Below are 17,649 nucleotides of genomic sequence, written 5' to 3'. Positions count from 1 at the left end.
TGAAGTTTAATAACTTTTTGTTAGTATCCCAAATGTTAAATTTATTCTGAAAGTGTCTTCTTATAGTCAGTGCCCCAAAGTGCATTTTCTTTAAAAACTTGCCAATTTTACAAGCAATGTTTAGTATGTTGCATCATCATCATTCTGAATCTACTGAAAAATGGCTGTTGTGGCATCATATAGAGATTTAAGTAATGCCTTATTTCCTTTCTATTCTGGTGTAAAGGCCAGGTTGCAGATAATTTTCTTTATAAGAAATAGACTTGTATTTTAATGTCCTTGTGTACATCTAAGATCCTCTTTAGACCAGAATTTAAAGTTGAGAACAGTTGTGCAGAGGAAATCATATTTACATTTTAATAACTCTGGTAATAATTTCTCCTGTCCTATTCATCCCCTGGCTCATGGATTTACACACACATCCCCAAGCTGAACTCATGCTTTTCCAGGGTACAAAAACTTGTGTTGGGTGAAGGTCACCTTGTCCTCTTAACTCCTGTGTTGTTGAACAGAGGCCCCAAGTTCAGCTCACAGGACAAGGAGATGCTATCTTTTAAGCAGAGACATTTCTTTGTCAGTAGAGATCAGATTCAGCTGACTTTCAAACAGCAGTGTAATACTAATTCAGCAATTCATTGGAAGTCTTTTCAATGCATTTCTCCATATGCAGTTCAAAGGAAATAACTGTATTTTAATTAACCAAAACAATCATCTGTGTGTGTAAAATTTTGCCTTGGTGTATGTCTACGTATGCTGTTCTATATTATTATAAAACATTATAGTGAGTTAAAATAGGATATGAATTACAGCTTTCTTAGATGTGAGTTTTGCCATTTGTTCTGCATGCATTTTGTAGGTGTCTGTAGTCCTCTCACCGCAGTTCAGGTGTGTAAAGTTACAAAGGGTGGAATTCATGGATCAAGTTAGCTGCGTTTGGGAAAATTCAGAAAGGTGTAGTAAACTCCAAGCTCTGAAATGATGTTTGCTTATGCAGAGCTCTTGCTAAGGGCCTGGTACTGCAGTTCTTTTCTGTTCCTCGGTGGTAAGGTTAACACGTTAAAAGCAGTTACTTAATGCTGTTGATTAACGCCCCGTGGGATTTCAGCATTTGCAGGGCAACTCAGTGGCATCACCTTGAACTTCCCAGATCTTCTGGGGCTTGCACATCCCAATGGCCTATTCCAGAGAGACACTTTGTCTGGGAAGGCTGCACTGAAAGGTGCAAAGTGGGGGTATGAGGTTACTTTGGTTCCAAAGTGCTTTCAGTGTTTTTAGATGATACTCAGTATCAACACCTTCTGGAGGTTTTCAAAGTGAGGTGTATGAAATGGTGAACATCTAAGAGATTATGGTGGTGTAAATTTTGTGTAATGCTGTAAGGTGCATTGCAAACTCTTCACTGACACTCTGAAAAGTGTCAGTAGTGCATGGGGAGTGAACAAGCTGACCTGTCATAAAAACTTGAGATTACTCTGTTTGTTTAAGTTTATGATCTTCACGTCTTTTTCTGTCTTAGATCCTTATCTTTTTTAGTTGATAGACTCCCTACTGTGCATTACTACAGTGTATTGTCCCCATTTTGAAATTATCAAATCAAGATAACGGCTTTTATGCTGGTTTAATTTTTCCAGTTTAAGTTTAGCTGCAGTGGTATGGTTCTGTGCATGTAGGCAAACCACAAAGCAGATCTGTTCACCTGTGGTTTTAGCTCAGTACAGCAGATTGCAGGCAGGATGCAGATTTGTCTTCTGGCAGCAGTTAGCTTAGTTTATTTTAACTTTCATACATGTGTTAGAATTTATTGGATACATGCATTTATATACTCTGACAAGTAAATAAAATTAATTGATGGTGAATGTTTTTTGGCCTTTGATTGTTAATAAAGCAGCTAAGAGTGTATTTGGCTGCAGATAAGACAGGCGGACACCAAGTGACATGAGGAGAAAGGGATCTGTCTCAAATGAGTAATTGGCATAAGATTACTAAAGTAAACTTCAAATAATTTTTCCTAAAATAAGAAATTGTGCATGGTCTCTAAATCTTTGCTGGGCAGTTAGTAGAAAAACAACAGGCTTGCTGAACTTGGCATAATTTCAATGCAAAATTTTGTATAGGGCAAACTGGTTTTGACGTAATGAAGTACTAGAGTGCAAGTTTTGTAATATGAGATGTTTGTTCTCTTTCTAGGGCTGAACAAATTATTAAAGTACAATTTTAACTTCACCTTCTGTGTGCAGATTTCTTTTGCGTTTCAAATAATGCCTGCTGGCTTTCACCCTCAGAACAGTACAGCTACACCTAAGGCCTTGTGTTTTCTAACTTTTCTGTTAGTACCTCAGTTTAAATTGGTTTTCCTCCCTCTGACATGGGAATAAGCCTAATTTTTCTCTGCTCAACATGAATCAGAGCTGACAGTCCAGATTCTGAAGATGGGGGTGAAAAGATAGAAGAAGGATGGCTGTGGTTCATGTGTGCTGTAATTCAGTTGCATGTTGATGGAACAGATGATAATGCTACATTCAGTAGTAGGGAGAATTTTTTTGGACCATACGGGTAGGTCATTTTGGTCTTTAATAATTTACTTCGGTTCCTAATGTTGATTTTGGCTAGATGGTTAAGTTAAATGTCAATATTTAGAAGTAGAGCTGACATCTAAAAATAATGTGATTGTCGTGGCAAAATTAGGTTTACAGAAGTTCAAGAGGAAACCTTAAAGTTTGAAGGCTAGATTTTGGCAATTAATTTCTCTGTTTAATAAAAGAAGATAAGGTCAATATGAGTGAAGTTGTTTTTTAAAGCTTAATTTGTTTTTTGGCTGCCACATCTGTTGCCTTTAAAAGAGTTGCAGTTTTTCACTGAAGTAGCACAAAATCAGTCACCTTTTTCTTCTAAAAGTTTTAACATTATTTCTTAAGCAGAAATTGAGACTTATATGAAAATGTCTAGTTTTGTCCTGATTTACCCCATGCAACGTTGAAACACAGCCAGTGTCAGCCAGATGTGGCTTTCAGGGAGTGTAATTTCATGGAAGTGAGTGGGAAGCAGAGAGATGTTTCATAGTCCATTGCCACTCTATGGAAAACTTGGAGTGTAAGATCAGCCTTTATTAGACATCAGGTAACCCACAAATGTTTTAACTTAGACATTTATGTACATGAAATGAAACTAATTCGTGACTATAAGTACCTATTTCCTTGTACATACATGATGCAATTAGTTATTTAATATTTATTATATTTTATTTATTTAATATACATTTCGGTGTTAAGAAAGTATTTTGCTCTTGATCAACACCCATTTATTTGAGGGAAATACGCAATATTTTCTTATCATAATTACCCTTTGTTTAATACTTTTTCTTCTAATACCAAGCTTTCAAACTCTTATCTCATTACTTGATGAAATGCTGCAAACTGTGCCCAGCTTTACACTTTTTTTATAGATGTAGAGGGATTTTCAGAGCAAAAGGACACTGATTAAACAAAGCAATACCTTACTTAATGTGTCTAAACTCCACAAGTATTTGATTTTAACCACAACGATTGAGAATGTATTAAACCTTTTTCTAGGATCTGGGGCATCGTGCCTGATCTGCTGGTGACTGCAATTGTCAGTTACCTTCCTCATTAAAAAATGTTTAGCCAATAAGACTGAATTTGTCTAGCTTGGGCATAATACCATGTACATCCTTTGGCTAACCTGAGGAACAAATTGTTCTCAGAAAACAAGGAATCAAATAAATAGCAGAGTGATGATGAGCAGTGGTGATCACAGTGCATTTTTCTAAACTATTGGTTATGAGTCAGGGATCAAAGCTGGTTTAATGCATTTATTAATTCAGCTGCTTTTATTGAAGAAGTTCATAAACTATGGATGCTGTTTGTTCAATTGGTTGGCTATTGTATATTTTAATTTACCTCATCATTTGAGGTCACAAATACGTTCAATGGATACTTCTATAAAAGAAGAAAGGCAAACAGCTGCAGTACATGCACTCATGCTCTCTCTAGTTCTGTTCTCTCATTTCTGTAAAAATTATTAAACTGATTACAGTGTTGTGCCAGGAGTTATATATATATTTTTTACTGTAGATGTGGGTGTGAACATTTCTTAAAATACATGAAAACATTATAGTTTAAATATATGTATTGCTGTGGTTTGAGTGTGCTGAACACACAAGCACATTTTTTTGGCCAGTCTCTTAAGAGGCCACTTTATAGCTATAAGCAAACAAGTTGAGCAAAATGAAATTGCATCCTATGTCCTTCAAAAGAAATTCCACCATTTTCCAAATGTGTTTATCATATATAATTAATGCAGAAAAAGAGAGGGAAAAAAAGAGGGCAAGTAAACAAATCAAACACTCTGCTGTAAAACCAGATAAGATTTTTCTGTTTAAACTTATGCTATATCCTCAGCCATGTTCTACCTATACAATAAATAATGACTTGTTTAATTGTATTTTAATTTTTCAAGAATGTAATGCTGTATATAGTTTTAAAATTGGTTATCTTAATTTTTCCTAGCCTTTTTTTTAATCTCATGTGACATAAATGTTAACATTCAATACTGTGATGTTGCATGTAAGTTTTCGTGATGGTTTGCAATATCTGGTAATTTTTTGGGGAAAACTGCTCTAAGGACATAAGTCAGCCACAGTTTACAGCTCTCTGCATTATATTCTACTTGTAACTTTAGAAACCAAGTCAGGATGCAGAAGAAAAGAGGATTCTGGGTTTGACAGGCAGGGAACAGGACCCTGATGGACTTCAGTCATGTCTAAGTACAAGGGACTAAATAATTTAAGCATGGTGAAATCATGTATGACCACAGGTCATCATGCAATTCTTTGATAGTTAGATCAGTCTCAGTTACCTATTTTGTAGCCTATGGAAGGGTCTTTTTCAGGACTTTATTAATTGGATGTTAAAAAAGAGAAATCATTCATTTGCCTTCTCAAGGCACAGGTATTTCTGGATTAGATTTTAGACGTTTATGACCTGTTAAACTAAATGGATTGTGAAGGACTGGAGCACTGGTTTGCTCTCTAGTGGTACATTTTTCTAAATTCAGCTGTTTTCAAAGTCTGCTTATTTCAAAGAAATAAAAAGAGAAAAATGGGAAAAAAAGGAATCTCAGTATTAATTAACCAAGGCAAATTCAGTGAAGGGCAACAGAGCTGGTGAAAGGTCTGGAGCACAAGTCTGATGAGGAGCTGCTGAGGGAGCTGGGGGTGTTTAGCCTGGAGAAAAGGAGGCTCAGGGGAGACCTTATCACTCTCTACAACTCCCCAAAAGGAGGGTGTAGCTGAGGTTGGACTCTTCTCCCAGGCGACAAGTGACAGGACAAGAGGACACAGCCTCAAGTTCTGCCAGGGGAAGTTGAGGTTGGACATCAGGAGGAATTTCTCCGAAGAAAAGGTGATTAGACGCTGGAGCAGACTGCCCAGGGAGGTGGTGGAGTCACCATCCCTGGAGGTGCTTGAGAAGAAACTGGACGTGGCACTCCGTGCCATGGTCTGGTTGACACAGCGGTGTTCGGTCATAGGTTGGACTCAGTGATCTCAGAGGTCTTTTCCAACCTAAATGATTCTGTAGCCCTGTGATTCTGTAATTTAAATTTGTCTTTCAGTCTGTGTATCCTTAGCAAGGCTTTCCATACCATCCATTTGTTCTCAGTTAAATTGTAAACTGAATGCTGCATATATAGAATAAAGAGTTATTGTAAAAAGCCCCCAACGTAACAAACTCTTCTATTTTTTTCTTTTTTATTAGAGAATACTTTTTCCTTAGATGAAAAAAGGGATAAAGAAAGATGAAATGTGCATGTGTCCAACCTAAAGTGTAAATAGAATCACATTTGTGGCTTTACTGCTTTGTAATTAGTATTGGTACACAATGCTTATGCTGTTAATACTTTGCTTGGAAAGTAGGTTAAAAGTCATGTGTTTGAAATGATTATCTACTTAGTCTACTGACTCCTAATAATGTGCCTGTGTGCCTGTCAGAATGTTGAGCTGGGGAGGTAACACAGCAGTCACATTGCATTTTTCTGTAAATCTTCTATGAAGTACGAGAGAGTGGTTTGAGAGTGTAAATGCTTTATCAATCAGTATTGTGCTGCTATCGTGCCCTGAAAGCTTTAAATCTAATTATGAATTAATTCAGATCAAGGACTTGATCTGAAGTTGTCTGGATTTTATTAAAATGGTCTTGTATGGAACCCTCCTCCCTGCCTATGCACCCTGAGGTTTCATTATCTTAGTACCATGTGAATATGGAAGAGCTTCCATGCTCCCTTGCCTTTAGGAATGTGGAATGTGTTTTAATTTCATTTTTCCTAACGTCAGAGTCCACAATTCGTCAGATATCAAGAAACTGTTGTCTTTATGTCTAGAACTCATAGTTTCTCTTTAGAATGGTTGATACCGTAAACATCTACTGATAATTTAAAAATTTGGGGATTTAGGGGGGCAGGGGAGGGAACTGTAATTCCTGTAAAAGCTCTCCCTGTCAGCATTAAAATGGATGAAAATTAATGAACCTGTGTGGGACGTGTGACTATTGAGTTCTTGTGTGAAAACATATGAATTTGTGGACCACAGTTTTATCTTAGAAATGAGATGCAAACTCAACTAAGCACATACATTGCAAATTAATTGGTTGATTTAATGTATAAAGCCAAGTGTTTGCCCATATTTGTGTACATATGTTGTTGTGCCAGCTGGTTTTATTTTGGTATGAAAGTGTTATACTGTATTAACCGAGCTATTCTGATTAAAACCGGAGTACTCTCTTTTTACATAATTTTTACTTGAATGCTGAATTATGGGTTAGCATTTGCCTAAAGAAACTGTACATTCTGAATTGAGGTTGTGAAATAAAGCTCATGAACTCGCAGCATTCCTGGCATTTAAGAGCATTTTTATCAGGTTTCGCCCATTTAGGAGAAATGTTGGATTTTTTTTTTTTAAGAAACTGAAATGATGAGTAGCAACATGACAGAAATAGAAGGCAGTTATTTCATGTTGTCATATGAAAATGGAAGTAATTTTTCTCGTGTTCCTAATTAAGATAATATAGTGATTTTTGCTTGGAAGAATGCTTGGTCAGAGGAACAAATAAAAGAAATTTGGTGGGTGGTGCGGGGATGGAGAGAATTACATGCAGAAATTGGAAAGCAAGGACATTCTGTCATCTGAAAACTTAATTTGTCAAAGAATGTATGGAATTCTAGAAATGAAAATATTTAGTGACATCTTCGGTTTTGGCTATGAATAATAATAAACTATTTGTGACTGAGTAAGTTCTGGCAAGGAGTTCTTGCGCAATATCACGAACAACTGCAGGTTTATCTGCACTGGGCTGTTCTGTTCTTTTAACCTTAGTGGTTCCTAAGTGTGAGGGATTTTTTTTTTTTTGAGAAATCTGAATTAGTTTTCTTGTGAAGAAATTTCTTCAGATTCCAAATTTACTAGGTCAGGCTGGAGATGACATTACAGATAATTTCAGCTGTAATGTTAGTGGAAATTCTGTAAGAAATTGAATCATAGTCATATGAGGAAGACAACCAAACATTCTTTTGTGAAATGCATGATCTCTGTATTTGGAGAGATTGTAAATCAGCTAACACTTTGATATGGAAGGATCCTGTTCTACAATCCACTTCACTATCTAAAAGTGCAACAGGGAGTATTTAATGTGAAACAGTGTCCTGTTAAACTGCTGTCTCAGAGAACTCATTTAGGTACATTGGTGCATGACTTCCCAGATGAGTTTTAATAAACTGAGTTGCATCTAGAAGCTCTAGGGAGTTCAGGCAACCACTGCAGTGTGCTCCTGTTACTTGGTTTTGTTACTAGTTTCAAAAAATGCAGTCTTTTCTGAAGCTCGTGAGAAATGTGAACTTTTGGTAAAAATGCTAACATTTTGTTTTGAGGTTTCTTCCTACTTATTAATTGAAGTGTTTCTGTTTTCAAGGGAACAAAAGAAATTGAAGGTGAAGAGGAGTCTGGTTTAATTCCACCTGCAGAAGTATTTGCTCCCAAAAGTCTGGTGTTGGTATCCAGACTAGATTATCCAGAAATTTTCAGGGTAAAGTACTTGCAATTGCTATTTACAATATATCAGCAGAAAAATCTGGTTTTAAATGAGTAACAGTGACAGTACTTTTGATTTAAAATACCTCACTCAGGATTGATTTGGGAATTTAAAAGCAAAAGTAGCTTTAGATTGAACTAGATAAAATTCAACATCTGTGACAGTAAATAGCCCCTGTAGGTTAAAGCAGTTTTAAAACTACACAGAAGGCATGATAAACTTTTTTCTGGGCTCCATGAACTCTATAATGAAAGGAGTTATTAGGACAAAACCAGACAATATTTGACTAACTATATAGTTGGAAATTAACAGTGAAAATCTAGTTCTCCTCCATATATAAAGCAAAATTCCGAGCCTCTTCCAGACCAAATTAAGATGCATGACAGAGATTTAGGATTTTGGATTACTTTCAGCTGGTGAAATATGACTTAGCTGAGATAAATGAAAAGCTTAAATTTCTCCTAAGCTAATACATATTAACAGAAACAAATAAAGTTCAGTTTACAGATCAAAGGAGGAAATCATTCAGCAGTTGTCTTTAGAGATTAAGGATGACTCTACCAAGTGAGATTAAAAGTCCACGTAGCCCAGCATTCTGTCTCTGAAAGTGGCCCATAGCAAATGCAAAGCAAAGTGTGTAAGAATAGGGCAGGCTGTAGAAATAATTCTACAAAATGCTTTCCTAATTCAATGTGAATAATAGTTAAATGACATCCTGAACCAGAGGTGTTGGTTGTATGGGGTTTTTCTATACTTAGTTCACTTTCTTAACATTCATATTTTACAACAACCCACAGCATGGAGTTTCACTGTTTAACTATGTGTTATATGAAAAGTTACTGTTGGAATTACTTCTAAGAAGAGAATTACTGAAATACTTGCTGATTTATCAAAGTTACAGCAGTTAACAGGCAAAAGATGCTGTGGAGCAGTTATTTCCTTTTGTCTAACGGCTTATAAGAAATGGCATGTTGATCTGCATTAAATGATTAGTAAAAATGCTAAAGCTGTATCTGTGATTTCTCAATTAAAATTGGATCCATTTAAAAAAAGATGCTGAAATATTAGTATACTATTAATATAAAATATATTTACATCAATATAATAAAATAAAGAATGTAAGTTAAATAACATATGGAATTGCTGGTCATCGATGCTAATCTTAAAATCAGCCTCAGAAGCTCGTGGATTAATCAGTGTTCTGCCCTGGAAATCAGTCAGGTTTAGGTCCATTAGAGTTCAAAGCACAGATGAAGCTGTGTTGATTTTTATCATTTTTAACAGTAACTTATAATAAAGCACTTCTTGTATAATAAGCAAAGCAAAAATATTATGCCTAGAATTTCTTTTAAAAAGAACATCTATCCCTTGTAAGTAGCCAAGCTAATTTTTTTTTAAAGGAATGATTGCCTCTGTGCAAATTACTTTGTCTTTGGTTGGAAAGTACTTCACTACACGAAAAACTATTAAGAGGAACTTACTAAAAAAAAACCTATATGCATAGATCTCTAAATAATTTGACATCTGCCTTCCTTGTATAGCAGTCTGAATTTTTTTGTCAACCTTTCTAGGCTTGCCTTGGTTTGATCTACACTGTGTATGTGGACAGCCTGAATGTGTCCCTGGAGACTCTCATTGCAAATCTGTGTTCATGCCTTGTCCCTGCTTCTGGAGGGTCTCAGGTAAATGGGGAGGGGGAAAGGGTATTTTTCCAGTTAATTTAATTTATGAAGAAAACAAAAAATAAATTCTTGAGATATTTTTGAAGAAATAAAGATCATAGTTCAGCTGAGTGCTTTCCCTGTGGCCTGTGAGTGCTTTCCCTGTAGCCTGTCTTCTAAAGACAGCAAAAATTCCATTCCAGGTTAAGGTCAAAGGGTTAATTTTGTCACTGAGTTGGCTTTTACAGGGCACATTAACAAATTAAGCAGTTTGTATAAGTTTAGTTTTTAATAATAATGTGTTCAGGAATATTTCTGCTTGCTACAGAAATTTTTTTACAGGCTTTCTTTCTTTGCCATTTTCTAACATAACCTTCATACCAGTTCATTTATGCATATTTTTTCCTTGATGGAGTTCAGGATTCCCCTGGTCTCTTCTTTGGTAACTCGTTTAAATTTCTATTACCACAAATTTTTTTTAAATGCTAAAAAGTAACTCCAATGTGGTTTCCTCAGAGGAATTAAATATTGCAAATAGCCCATGCCTTAAAAAAAAAAAAAGAAAAAAAAAAGTCTTCTAGTGAATAGACTTCTTTCAGCTTTTCCCCTGTGCTTTCTGTGAGCAGAAAGTCAGGTTTGTTTGTTGATTTACTTTATATAAATTATTCCAATACATTTGTGGGTTTTTGATAATCCAGTTGGGTCTTCTGTGCTTGGATTTTGCTTTATGCTGTGACACTGATGGGAAGTTATGGTCCTTACTATGAAACAAACTTGGAAACTACATGTGCAAATGGCAACGTTTTACAGTCAATTACATACACAGCTTCCCACCCAACCTATGCATTATCAACCCTCTTGAAATCCTACAACTCCCTAATTCTGTTCTGGTTTTTCCATAGCCCTGGATGCTTTGGAACTTCTCTTAGTGCTGAAAGTGTCAGAATGTCCTGTCAGCTTAGTCAAGATCTACCTTACTGCTCTCCAGACAGCCACTTCTCTGGTTTTGTATCTGAGGCTTTAGTTTTTGAAGGGGAGTAATTAGATTTTATCTCCGTGTCAGAAACCTTCTTTTCCAGTGGTATTTGAGCCTTGTATTTTTCGTTTTGGTGATCCACCTGAACTTCTGGCTCTGTTTCTATCCTCTCTTTTTTCTCCCTGCCCATAAATGCGGCTTTTCTCAGTGGCTGTTTCCTCTGCTAGAAGAGGAAGGAAAAGTCAGGCTCCTTTGGTTGTTCCCTTCTGCTTTCTCTCTTCAAATGAAACGCTCACTCATTTCCAACTTAAATTTGCTAGTGTCAAACTGTCATTTAAATCAGAAATTAAGTGTTTCTCTTTCCTTTATAAAGCCTTGTGCTTCCAGGGCTGAATCTGAATTACATAACTTAGAGTGGGAGCACTCTTGTGACATTTATTTCCACAAGTCCTTCAGGAGCCTCCCAGGTTATTCATGTTCCCACCATGGAAATCGTCAGCTGTGTAATGGGTTACTGACCTCCATCCAGGTCTGCTGCTGAAGTGCTGGGGCAGAGCATCTCTGCTACAGCTCAGGGACTTGTTTGGGTTTCCTGGGGGGATTTTTGGTTTCAAATACCTGCTGTGCAGCAGCTAAAGCTTGCTGCCTTCATACATTTCCCGCCTTTGCTGTCATACAGAGTGAAGATTTACCACACAGAAATGCCCCCCAGCCCATGGGAGTTAGTGGTTAGAGGTAACTAACTGCTTGAAATCACTCATTGCTTGAATGCCATGTGGATTTACTCAGAGGAAAGCAAGGGTATTTTGCAATTGCAATGTTGTTTGGGATGCGATACTCAAATGCACTCCTTTCACTCCCATTTCCTGCCTCCCTCAAGGGAGGTATTTTCATGTGCTGGAAAGGTAGCTGAAGTTGTAACTCTACTTTAATGTGCAGAGCAGGAACACAGGAATAGCAGAAGTGTCCTCTTCAATACCCACATGTCACAAGTGTGTTCATACTTAATTCGTGCATGCAGACAGTAGATAGCAAAGAAAGCCAGTTAGAAATACTGTACATTTTTCTGATTTAAATGGATTTTAAACCTTTTCTTTTTCCCAGGAGGTTTTTTATTGTATTAACAGAAATGTACTTTTAACTGTCTTCAAAGCCATAACTATTTAACTAAGTGTAAGTGCAAGGGAGACACTGTCATGCTATACATTCAGGGAGACATATCACTGTCCTCAAATTGTATTTCAGACCTCTATTTGATTTTAAATTTCTGTATACAAAATAAATAATTTTTGCAGTATGAATCACTTATCTGCATGGCGACAGCTTGTTTATTCTATATAAATTAAATTTAAAAAATTCTTTCTACAGAAATTGTTTTCTTTGGGAGCTGGAGACCGACAGCTGATACAGACTCCTCTGCATGATAGCCTTCCTGTTACAGGCACCAGTGTGGCTCTTCTCTTTCAGCAACTGGGTATGTCTAGGTCTGCTTTGAAAACGAAATTATTTTTCTAAATTATAAAATGAGGTATTTTCTGTTCTAATTCAATTCTAATCATGTGCTAAGACAGCTGCATGGTAAATATTAATTTCTTTCGAATGAAAGAATGACAAATTGTGCTTTTATCCCCTAATCAGACATTCATAGTACCCTTTTGTACATCCTGCCTGTGGTAAGTTATCTCCAGTATTAGAGAGTCATGGAATAGTTTGGGTTGGAAGGGACCTTTAAAGGTCATCTAGTCCAATCCCACCATGTAGTATCTATAAGTTACTAGGGGCAGAAGTGGGTGTGGCCCCTATTTAATCACAAAAACTTTCATGTAAAAAGATTCCCTGCTCCACTCCCCTTGGATATTGCACAAACTCCAAAGAAAACCAAGGAGGTTTTTAATGAAGCTGGTGTGACCAAAAAGTTTGTATAATTCTGTTGTTGTCTGTTACTCCCAATCTTCCAAGAAGATGCTCTAACACAATCCTCATCAAATGTTTACATGTTCATTACAATTACAACGTTGCATCACTGCTACCTGGGTGCCTCAGTACTGATCTCGTGTCTGCCATTAAATTCTAACGCTCTTAGTCTTCATTCCGTTGGTTTGTGGAGTGACTTTGGATCATAAACTTGTAGCAGCCATGGATAAAGGCACAATTAATAGTCTTTTCTGAACCTGTGAACCTCATATTTACTCCCAAGCAACCAAATGGCCTCAGGATATAGGTTGTCATCCATTCTTCTCTCACATACAGAGTAAGAATGAATGGAGATCAGAAAGACAATAGTGAAGAACAGTAAGGGCTCATGTCACAGACAGTATCAGATCTGATGAGCTCAATGCCACCTCCTACTAAGATGATTTAATTGTGGACTTCCAAAAAGAATATTATTCCAAAAAGAATATTATAGTTTTGTTTATGGTAATTTAAATTTTAAAAAAATTGTGGCTAACATGGTATATAGGTGCTACTTAACTTCACCCTAAGGTTTTACTTGGCTTTTTATGTCAAGATTCATTATGACTGCTCTGATCAGATAGCTGGCAATGTTTTGAACATGGACAGGCCCAACTGTTTTTCCCCTTTTCTGAAGACATAAAATGTGGTGTGAGGTACCATAAGTACAGCATGTTACACCATGTGGTCTGGTATGTTGTTCTGTAAGTATGGTGTGTGTGACACTTGAGGCAGTTATTTAGGCTGTTAAAGTGAAGGTTGCTATAAATTCACAGTTCAGAAAATGTCAAAGAAAGTGAGGCTTTCAGTTAGCTCTTAGGTAATTACCCTGTCTTCTGGCACCTGGCTTTTGTATGGCAAATTGGGATGGGAGTGTTTTGTCACAGGATCAGGCTGAGGAAAACAATGAAGACAATTCTGAAAAGTCATTGTGTGCATCAGATTTATAGAGGGAAGCCGTGAAGATGGAGTGGGAATGCAAATATATGGAAGAGAAAACTGAGGACCATCTTTTTCTCTTGTTGTCTTACTGAGAGCATATTTTGCAGGGCAAGTTTTTTAAATTCCTCTCATGTACAGAAAGGAATTATAAAACTTTTCAACTTTAAAATTCCTGTCACACAAATAGGGTTTAATTTAATATCATTAACCACATGTTATTAGAGGGTTAATATATACAGATGGATGTTATGTAAATTCCTAAATCTACTGTAGCAGAGAACTGAAGAGTTTAGAATTTAACCAGGACTCCTAGATTGTGTTGTGCTAGCAGTCAAAAATCCTCTACCTTTATATTTTGAATTTGTATCATTCCTTATTAGCTCCTGCACACTTTCCAGTATCTATAACCTCAATTTACTCTTTGTCTACCATTTCATCTTTTGTTTCCTGTACTCCATTAGTCTTTTTGTTGTCTGATTTCTGTGGTTTTGCTGCTCTTCTGTCATACTTTCTCCTCCCAACTTCCTGTGAATTTGGAGGTTCTGTCTTTGTTGCTTTTTGGTGGCCTGTAAGAAGTATGAGTCAGTAAGCTTGTGCTTACCAGATGCCCTTTCTAGTCACAGTGCACACAAGGATATGAAGATCAGCAGAAGGAGGGGGAGAGAAAGGGAGATAAGGAATGAAAACTCATTGCTCAGTTTCCTAGTTAGTGATGCTTCAACTGGCCTGAAGAAGGGAGAGACTGAAGAAAGTGCATGGTTGTAAAACTTGGCAAATCTGGTCACGAGAAGCTTACAGGCATACATCCTGCTTCCCTGAAGGGGATCATGCAAGTTCATGGACCAAAGAAAGAGCTGTCTCCCTACTTTTCTGTTGTAGCAGGATTTTCTCTTTTACGAGGCTGTAAGAACTATCAGGAAGAGCTTGTCTAGTGGCCTTGTGTAGGTCCTCTTTTTGTGTCTCCCTATTCTTGGGTGTGACAAGGGTGGTGTAGTTGCCTGGGAATGGGCCTGGTAGTAGTTAAGGAATAGGCAACTAAGTGGGCAGGTAGATTTTTTTTAAAGTAAGTACTTGAACACTTTGTAGAAGGCTGCTTTTTCCCACCTCCTATTTCTGACCACTGTTTTTTTTCGTTTCTTTGTGTTTTGGGGGTGTTGTTTGGAGGTTTTTCCCATATGTGCCTCAGTTGCCAGCTGATGTATCTAAGTATCTGGGGATACAGCACAATGGTAGAATTGTCTTGTGTCTCTAAGGACCTGAATTAGAAAATGTTTGTGTTTTCATAGTGTACCTCACTTTCCAGAACAGCACAGAATCCCATTCCCGTGTAGGTGGTGGGCTGTCATCATGTTCTTAGTACCAAGACTTGTTAATTCCAAGTTTTTGTTTGGATTTACTAAAAAAAGTTGTTAAGACAGCTACACGTGCCTGTTTGCAATGGTTCTTACCTGAAAAAAGAGGACCAGGAAATACGAACAGACTGTTTTAAATAAATTCTCATTTATTCTCACCTTTCATGTAGTCTTACAAAGAGTTAAAGGCAGCGAATCCAAAAGTGTGGTAGAACCTACTGGCTCATCCCTTTGAGAAAGTTTATTTTCCCAAGATAAGGCCTAATCCTTTCCACTGGAGATCACAGCTGAACTTGTCAGAAGTTTTTGTGCTTCTTGGAACAATATTCACACTTGCTCTGTTTCTTTCGCCTGGTTGGAACAGGAGATTAACATGTGTTTGTCTCTACGACCTGGGCAAAAGCTTTCTACTGCTGTTCAGTACTTTAGTGACAGCTGTTATCCCATCCAGTCTCGTGTTCCGGACACAAATATTGACCAGACCATTTGTCAAATAACAACACGTTCAGTTACTTCTCTGCTGGTACAAGTCACTTCATCCTATCTCAATTATTAATAGAAAATTGAAGAGTAGCTAGAAAAATATTTGTCAAGTATATAAATCACCTTTTTAAAAATAGCTCTTTCTTGGAGGAAGGTGGGCAGCAAGACAAAATTTATCACTATGAATAGACACAAAAGTAATTGCAATGTTTATTTTGAGAAATATTGTGCAATAGTAGCCTCATCACGCTTTTTCTGCTTGGCAGGATAATACTGTGTCAGCAGATGACCCTCCCTGTATTACCAAGTCCACAGCATATCTGGAAACAGACCTTATTTTTGCTTAGGCGTTAAACTACAGTTGGGAAAAATATCCCCAAAGGTTTTAAGCTTAGTAATAAGGAACAGCAGTGTTTGACATTTTAAATCATACCTTCTTTTTTTTTTTATTAAAAGAAGCCTAATATATAGGAATAATGTGACAAAAACCAGGCCTATAGTTGGATCACTAGAAATTATTTAATCAACAAAGGATTAGGTGGAAAAATAGGAATCATAAAGTTACTTTAAAAAATTGACCATGGTAGCAAGAAGATTTCAGTACTCTTCTATTTCTTCTTGTCTTGTAGTAAGATGGTAGATATCTATAGAAGCTTCAAAATGCAGTAGCTTTCTTCAGGCTCAAAGGAGATTTAGGTTATATTTAGGTTATATTTCTCTCCTGTCTCACTGCATTAACTGTACATTCCTAAGTTTCTGCCTTAAGCTCTTTTCTCCAGACTCCAACCCTACTTGGCTTCTCCATAAGGGCATTCAGCAGAGATGTATTCAGTCATTTGGATCTGAGACATACATTTCCATTTCCCCAAAAGGCAGGTTTTTCTCAAAGGAAGCCAGGACGAAAAATTAGTGACCTAAGGAGCAAAACAAGAAGCTAAGGTTTAACCAGCACTTTTGATTTTTGCATGTGTCAAGGACTGGTAGCATGAATCACACTGCTGAGTAGAAAAATTTTGAAACTGAATTTTTCTGAAGAATTTCTTTCTCCTTTCCAAATACTTAATCAAAGACAAAAGAGTTTTCCTTCCTTTCCTTCTTGTTTAGTCTCATATCCGGTCAGTTTTCCTATGTCCTTATTTCCCCTGTTCTGTTTTGTTTGCCTGTACTTGTTTTCCTCCTCATGTCTTAAATTCACCACTCAAGTATTTTCAGTAAATCTCATACTGACTCTGTGTTAAAAAGAAGTAATTTTTAAAGTGGCAAAAATGATACTTTGAAGTAATGATACTTCTGGATGAAGACACAAGGTAAGGGTGCTTTGGAATCCAGGGCTGTGTAGAATAGAGATTAAACAGGTGAAAAGCATGAAGATAAATGGTAATGGTAGGTGGAGCCAGGTTGCTTGGCAAGCTTGTCTTTGATTTGTCCAAACTGTGCTGTAACTGAAAGTGCTAAACATCATTATCCTTCAGCCTTTTCATGTATTTTAAAATATTTTTAACTAGAAATCCTGTATGTACCATTAGGCAGTATATGAAGCCTGTAAAAGAAGTACTTAAAAGTAATACAGTGTAGTCGAAGACTGCAGTGTCATTAAATATCTGTAATTCCAGATATCAAAAGTGATTGATTGATTAAACTTCTGGAGATTATTACAATTGCACAAAATATAAATACTAGGGCAGATGTTTGTGATGATGGCAGAGTTGCTAAGCAGGGAAGTACTTGAGTACAAGCACTTTAAAATGCTCCACTCCAGTATTGATGTATTTTCTTAATGTGACTATTCAATTCCAAATTTCAACATTGTGACTTGAGACTGAGAAGTTCGGAGTGTTCTCTGTCCTTTTGCCCTGCTTGCCTTTCTTTTGCATCAGAGCAGATACTTCTATGATACCACAGAGAGCTACTTAAAATTAAATAATTAATCAACAACAAGCAAGCAAAGAGAAGTGAATTATTTTCCATGGAGTGACACTGACAGAGATGATTTTTGTTGGTTTAAACAATCATGGAGCCAAACCCTGTTACTGTTATATGGTGATAAATCCAGTCAAAACATAATGATGGGATCATATATTAATTGTCATACCTGTTTAGAATTTTTTGAGTTGTGTAATAAAGTGTACAGACATTAAAAAAATGCTGTATTTACTAATTTTTCAGATTTGTTAGAAACTCAT

General features: G+C 36.7%; 1 protein-coding gene across 1 annotated transcript in view; it reads left to right on the top strand.

The window, feature by feature from the left end:
• Positions 1 to 17,649, top strand: part of SBF2 (SET binding factor 2) — a 188,810-nt gene that overhangs the window by 60,103 nt on the left and 111,058 nt on the right. Inside the window, exons 4-6 of the mRNA XM_017727347.1 lie at positions 7,980 to 8,093; positions 9,671 to 9,781; positions 12,105 to 12,210. Coding sequence (XP_017582836.1) covers positions 7,980 to 8,093; positions 9,671 to 9,781; positions 12,105 to 12,210 — 331 coding nt within the window. The remainder of the gene's footprint in view (positions 1 to 7,979; positions 8,094 to 9,670; positions 9,782 to 12,104; positions 12,211 to 17,649) is intronic.

The sequence above is a fragment of the Corvus brachyrhynchos genome, unplaced genomic scaffold (genome assembly GCF_000691975.1).
Source record: "Corvus brachyrhynchos isolate BGI_N302 unplaced genomic scaffold, ASM69197v1 scaffold542, whole genome shotgun sequence".
Classification (NCBI taxonomy): Eukaryota; Metazoa; Chordata; class Aves; order Passeriformes; family Corvidae; genus Corvus; species Corvus brachyrhynchos.
The sequence above is the reverse complement of the archived record's forward strand: the minus strand, read 5'-3'. Positions and strand labels throughout refer to the sequence as shown.